Here is a 7430-nt window from a genome sequence, read left to right as displayed (position 1 = left end):
CTAAATATGTATTTTGTCAACTTAGTATAACAACATAAACATTTTTTCATTGTCACATGCCACCAAAGACCAAAATTGAATTAAAAATAGCATTAAAGAGAAAGACATCCAAAAACTAAATTTTTAGATAAAAAAAACCAAACAAATGGCATCCGAACATTACTAAAATAGTTCATCATAATGCTAAGACTTAGACTACAAAGGGAGACTACATATGTAGCATACACTGAGTTGGATCATCATATTAGGTTAAAGGCAATCACGCAAGTGAGATTGACATCATATCTTAACTTAAAATGTCAAATAAGCATTTATTGTTCAACTCAGCATAAAACATCTACAATTTTCTATTTCCAGATCCCGCCAAAGATCAAAATTGAAATGTTTTGAAATAATAGAGGTTGAATAAAAAAAAATAGCACATCCAAGAAATAAAATTTAAGACATAAATTGACACCACTCTAATTCACCAAAAAAATCTTAAGGCATTATGTATATGAGTCTTCTCACTTATATTTTTCTCACCATCTAATCTTGAATCCAATATAGAATATAAACTCACATATGACACATTAGCATATCTCTCTCAAGTGTGGGACTCTTCGCATTTGTGATTTGTTGACATAGACAAGTAATATCATATTGGATCACTACATGGTAAAACATGTGGGTTGATGGTGGTTTCATGGATGAAGGTTTATGTTTCTTTCTTACAAGAAAGGAGAGAAAACAAATTATAAATAGAATGAAGATGAAAAAAGAATTTTAAGAAGAAAGAAATGATAAGAAAAATTATACTCATTTAAAAAAAACATTACATAATTGTAAATGTCTAATAAACATGTATTTTGTCAACTCAACATAACATTCATGCAATTTTCCATTGTCACATGCACTAAAGACAAAAAAATAAAGGAATTTGAAATAATAAATCCAAAAACTAAAAAAACAGTTCATCATAATGTTGTGACTTCTGGTTGATTCTACATTGAATTTGATCATCACATTAGACGAACAGATACCACAAAAGTGAGATTGACATCACATCTCCACACTAAACCTTAAGGCATTAGGTATATGAATTCAACGGTTACTCTTGCAGCCAATGCGAAACTTAACTCACACTTAACACATTAACATTTATTCCTTAAGTACGAGACTCTCTGCATCTGCGGTCTACCATCATGAACCAATGCTACTTCCCCACAAAGTTGAATCGGGTTATGATATCATCGTCGGACCTTCTAAGGGAATCAACATTGGTATGGGTCGACTCATTGGATAAAGAGCAACCATGCAAGTGTAAGAGTTTGTTCAACTTCCACTGTTATTCAATGTTAGACCGTAACTGACACTTGATAAATCACAACATATTCTCGCCTCAAGTACGGAGAAATTCTAGCCCGTGCTTGGCACGGGTCCACATACTAGTTGTAAAAGAAAGTTGGAAGGTATTCACCAACTAGAAATGAGTATATTTACTTCATACACAAATAAAAATATTATTGCACCCAACAAAAAAAAAAGTAGATGAACATTATTTTATTAAGATTATTTGGTCAAACAAGCAATTTTTAGAATTTAATTGTTCTATACTAACATTAAAAAAAAAAAAAAAAAAGCACCAAGAAAAACTGCCCATCCATTGGCTCCGAATGGGACAATTTCTTCGACAATTTATCAAAGAAAGAATTAAGTACCTTCCTGCCTAAGTGAAAAATCAATTTTGAATGAATTATTTCTATTGTAATTGATTTTTGTCAAACGAAAGTTGATCGTGTTAAGATAAACTAGGCAAATGTCCATGTTATCACACAACTTTGTTATATGCATTTTTTATTTTTTTTTTGTTATATGGATGTTGTTGTGTTAAGTGTTAGTGATGCCGAATGAATAATATACTTGATTGATTTAAAAAATAGTACAATTGAAATTAAACAACACAAAGTAGTAGACGACATAATATGCATTTCCAACGTAATCAATCAAAATGACTATGGCCATTGGTCATCATGGTATAATTTGAACACGTCCACCATATTGTTGAGATTAACTTTTGTAAATTTGAAGCAGATTTGATTTCCTAGTTCAAATATTTGTCTCACATTTTTTATGTATTAGTAACCAATATTCTTAATTTCTTCCAAAATGTGTCTACTCACATACTCTTGTACAAAGACAACATTGACGTATTGAAGGGGCCTTCGAGATATGACTTTGGAGCTTGTCCACCTTGTGATTGTGCCAATGCCTCTTCTTGAATCTATTGCTCTTCCTATGGTTCGTGTAATTGTGGATTTTCCTCTTGGCTATAGCTGAGGTTGAGAGGGTTCTCCTATTTCAGCTCTGCATGTTGAGATTCTGTCCCCCTTAATGCGATTGGTATTCACAGTATTTCTCTACATTTCTGGATCATAGAGAATACAAGAGAAATAAGGAAGAAACCATAAACGAGAAACTCTGCATACCTTTCAAATTTTAGAATTCAAACAAATGAAACACACACTTGATTTTAAAATCTAAACGATGCTAGTGCATAAGAAAGAAAAAAAAGAGGAAATGTATACCGGCATTTTATTTAAATCTTTGAAACTTAAAAAATGTGATGGATTAGAAGTGGATTTGAAGAAAAAACGAAGGATTGTATGTTGGTTTTTGTGATTTTTCGTTCTTTGTTTTTGAGAAGTTTTAGAAAAGTATTGTAAGTGTTGAAAATTAGAAAAGAAAATTGAAAAACGAAGTGGAATATAAGACTAGAATTCTTAGTTCACTCATGACACTCAGATCTAATTAGTATTAGCCCTAATTAATTACCGAGACAAAAACTCCAAATTTCATGTTTTTTTTCTTAAAGATTTTATTAAAGGGAGTATAAGGGATACTCCAACCCATATACAATTATGCCAATATCAATCTAATACATTTGAATGGATCATTGTACCAATGTGAATCTTGCAATCCTAAATTCTTTCCTTTCCGCATTATAAGCCAACTCCATCAGCGCCGACTCCGTAAGGTCACTAAAACTTTCACTTTTGACCCACCAACAAAAAACTATTTTTCAATCCTAAATTCTTTCCTTTCCGCATTATAAGCCAACTCCATCAGCGCCGACTCGGTAAGGTCACTAAAACTTTCACTTTTGACCCACCAACAAAAAACTATTTTTCTTTAGATTTTGCAAGCAAGAATGCCTCATATTTTAACATAAAAGGCCTCATAATCGAGTTCAAATTTTCATCGACAAAAACGAAACAAGACGGAGCGGGCCAATTTAGATAACCGAGTTCAAATTCTCATTTACATGAATCATAAAATTTTATAATTTGTTGTCGATATTACCAAAATTTTAAAAATATAGTTATTAACGTGCTTTGTTGCAATTAAAAAAAACGCTCCACGAACAAAATTTAAAATTGCAGACTGATATTCGATGTTATAATTCACATGGTTTTTCATTAAAAAAATTATAGTTTTTATATTAAGCTAGCCCACAAACCGACCACTTTTTTCCAACATGTTAAGCGGGATGGGTCAACTTAAAGGATTGAGCTCAAAACCTCAATTTAATCCGCCTAAAATGATAGGTTAAATAGACCGATCTGACGTGCTCAATCGGTTTTGCCACACCTACCGTTCACCTTGGGCGGAATTGAGCTTGCCCTCAACCATTTAAACGGCTTTTGGTCTGCATTATTAGAGAGGGTTGAATGCATACTTCTGTTGCAACCACACATTAACTACTGCAAATACAAAACCCGATGGCAGTGTCTCCAAGCAATAATTTCAATAAATTTAAAAGTTCAAATTAAAATTAACTTTACTTGAGAACAATTAAATGTGTCATATCTAAAACAATTTTTTTCCTCCTCCAAAAATTTGGATACATTTAAAATTAACTTAATATTAAATAGGCTAAAGTGTAGTTTTGGCCCCCTAACTTTTAAAAGCTTGCGATTTTGGCCCCCCAAGAAAAAAAATATCAATTTTGGCCATCTATGTTTTCCCCCTTTTGCACTATTCGTCCAAATGGCCAATTTTGACCGGTCAACGCCTGCGTGGCATGCCACGCGTGTAATTACTTAATTAAAAATAAATAAAAAATCCAGATAATCATCTTCTAAATTAAAAATAAAAATAAAAAACAGAAAATTAATTTTCAAAAATTTAAAAATTTTAAAAAATAAAAATTATTTTTCAAAATTTTTAAAAAAAATCAGAAAAACAGAACTTTTTTTTAAAATTAAAAAAATCAGAGAAAACAATTTAAAATAGAAAAAAATCTGATTGTTTTCAAAATTAAGAAGATATTTAAAAATCTAGAAAATAATTTTCAAAATAAAATAAAGTTCAGATTTTTTATGATCATTTAGAAAATTTAAAATTCAGAAAAGCTCAAATATAAATTTTTTTAAAATTTTTAAATTTAGAAAAAATTCAGATTTTTTTTTTGTGAAAATTTTATTCTTGAATTTTTATAAAATCTGGAATTATTAGTCCAGAATTCAGATTTTACGTAATTATGAAGATATTTTAATTTTTTAAAATTTGAATATAATTTTTTTTAATTCAAATCAAAATCTAAATTCCAATTTTTTAAAAAAATTAATTAATTTAGAAAAGAATTCAGATTTTTTTTTCGAAAATTTTTAAAAAAAGTTATATCCAGATTTTTAAAAGTTAAAATATTTTCCAGAATTTTTATTTTTTGTAGAAAAAATCTGATATTTTTTTTATTTTGAAAATTTGACACCAGAATTTAAAATATATTCTTAATTTGGAAAAAAAAATCAGAACTTTTTTCTATTTTTAAAATTTCGAAAAAAAAACTAATTGTTTTTCTGATTTTTTTTACCTTTTTAAAAAATCTAATTTTTTTTTACTTTTTAAATTTTAATTTTTTTCTGATTTTATGGATTTTTTTAATTTTTGAAAATTAATTTTCTGATTTTTAATTTAAAAGATGATTATCTGGCTTTTTTTATTTATTTTTAATTAAGTAATTACACGCGTGGCATGCCACGCAGGCGTTGACTGGTCAAAATTGGCCATTTGGACGAATAGTGCAAAAGGGGGAAAACATAGATGGCCAAAATTGATATTTTTTTTCTTGGGGGGCCAAAATCGCAAGCTTTTAAAAGTTTGGGGGGCCAAAAGTACACTTTAGCCTATTAAATACCTTTATTGATGCACGTTAATAGTTGCACTTGTTAAGTTGAACATTTTTTTTAGGGAATGAATTTTACATATTTAAATACCTCCTTATTTGTTGATAAACAGGAGTAGAGTATTATGATCACATCACACTGTACGTCATGCATTAAAACTAGAGATAAATTAAATAAATATAATCCGTGTTTTAGAGTTCAACGGTTAATTGCTTCTTAAAGCTAAACTCTCCATCAATTTCTTAGCACGTCATTCACGTTTAAGAAAAGCCAATATGAAAATGAAACTGCAAAGAAATAATCTTAAATTATTACCAATTAAGTACCAGACCATATACTTTATACACCCTCCGGTCACTATTATAAGCAAAAAACAACATTTTAGATTCATTCATTTAATGATGTATTTGGTCTTTATTATAGACCACATACATCATTAAATGAATGAATCCAAAATGTTGTTTTTTGCTTATAATAGTGACCGGAGGGTGTACATAATAATTTTGATAAGGGTCATCCACTCATCCTAATAGGAGAATAACCAAACTTGTCAACGTAGAATCAACAGAACAGTATTTATTCACAGTACAGCTACACACACTGACACACGCAATACATAATAAAAGTACATCTCTAATTAAAGAAAAAAAAAATCAAATAAAAAAAAATACTCAATCTAGCAAAATAATTAGTAGTTAATTAATTATAATTGCAAAAATAAACTTAAAAAAAAATACAATCAACTCCCACAAAAAAAACAACATTAATTATTTATATTAATTAAGAATGAGATTGAGAGGAAGGAGAATGCAAAGGAAAAAGAGGTAAAAGTTCAGGTGGTTGTTGTTGAGAAGCTCTAGGAGAGGGGTGCAAATAGAAACCTTTTTCAGCTATCACTTTTTCTTCTTCTTTTTCTTCATTTTCATGTGGTGATTTTGGACTATAGTAATATTCCAATGGTGAAACTGGTGAAGCCATAATAACACTTCGCATGTTGTTGTTGTTGTTACTATTCATTAACATCATCATGTTATTGTTGTTGTTTTGGAACATCATGGGATTTTCCGAAACGTTGAGTTGGAGTTTTTTAGAGCGGCGTTCGTGGAGTTTGAAGTTGGGTTTTTTTAAGCCCATTGGTGGTTCCATGGTGGTTGTTGTTGGTGGAGGACGGTGGGCTTGGGCTTGGGCTGTTAGACGAGAAGGGAGTGTGAGTGGAAGTTTTTGGGCTGATGGGTCTTGTGATGCTCCGGTTAGTTTTTGGACAACTTGTCGGAAATTTGATGGGTCTGCTTGTACAAAGGTTGTGTTTGGTTGTGTTGTTAGGTCGGATCCATATGTTGGTGAATGCATGGTTGTGGAGAGAGAGAGAGAGAGAGAGAGAGAGAGAGAGAGATAGAGATTATTGTGGTTACTTGTGAGAGATGGGTAGTGGGGGTAATATTGAAGAGAGGAAGCGGGAAGAAAGGAATGAAGTATAGAGAGAGTGGAAGAGAGAGAGAGAGAGAGAGGGAGAGAGGGTGAGAGAGATTTGTGTGAGGATTTAGAAGAAGTGTTTGCTTTGCTTTATGACAATGTAGAGTGGCGTGTGTTGAAAGAGTGATATATAAGGAGAAAAAATGAAAAGAGAAAGTGAAAACTTTTACCACCTTTCTCATTTTAGTAATTAAGCACTCAATTTTGTTATTTTAAAATTGTGATAAGGACATTGTACAAATTATTTAATCATGTCAAAGGGGTATGTATCATCTCTTTTTTTAGGTAAAGTCTTTTGGCATCTTATTTGCTCAAGAGTATAATCAATTACTTGCATCGATTAAGAAACTAATCTCATTTGGATCGATTATGAAACTAATCTCAATTAGGTTTTCAATTTGTAATTTAAAGTTTTTCGCTTTTAGGGCATTCTTTAAGAACCATAAGTAATAAATATTTATAAAAATATGTGTAATCAATACATGTAAATCAAAATATTTGATTTTTTTTAAAGATTGATCACTTATTCTAGAATGCTTAAAGAGTGATATGATGGAATCCATTCCCGTATAAAACTCGTAATTACCTCTTCAACACTCCTTTGGTGTTTGACTTTAGAAGTTGCAACCAACTTACCACACTATTAGTTTGTAATGAAAAAGGTAAGATGGAAACTTTGGCTAAACAAAAGAGCATTTTGTCTTGAAGCTTTTCCAAAAAAAATGGTGTAACTTTTTAGTGAGTGGAACTTGATATCTTTTCTTTTATCGTTGCAAGTAAAAATTCATT

At 30.4% G+C, this 7430-nt stretch overlaps 1 protein-coding gene across 1 annotated transcript; it reads right to left on the bottom strand.

Moving 5' to 3' along the window:
• Window positions 1-5715: 5715 nt before the first annotated feature.
• On the bottom strand, window positions 5716-7002 carry LOC146925929 (VQ motif-containing protein). Its single transcript, XM_085758362.1, has one exon. The coding sequence runs from the start codon at window positions 6516-6518 to the stop codon at window positions 5949-5951; it is 570 nt and encodes a 189-aa protein (XP_085614488.1). The 5' UTR covers window positions 6519-7002; the 3' UTR covers window positions 5716-5948.
• Window positions 7003-7430: the final 428 nt, after the last annotated feature.

Source organism: Medicago sativa, chromosome 4, assembly GCF_051527215.1.
Source record: "Medicago sativa cultivar Bolivia chromosome 4, Bolivia_mono, whole genome shotgun sequence".
Classification (NCBI taxonomy): Eukaryota; Viridiplantae; Streptophyta; class Magnoliopsida; order Fabales; family Fabaceae; genus Medicago; species Medicago sativa.
Note: the sequence above shows the minus strand (reverse complement) of the source record. Positions and strands in the feature narration are given on the sequence as shown.

Excerpts from the sequence above, each read along its gene's own strand:
- LOC146925929 (XM_085758362.1), bottom strand. The coding sequence starts at position 6,518 with ATGCATTCACCAACATATGGATCCGACCTAACAACACAACCAAACACA.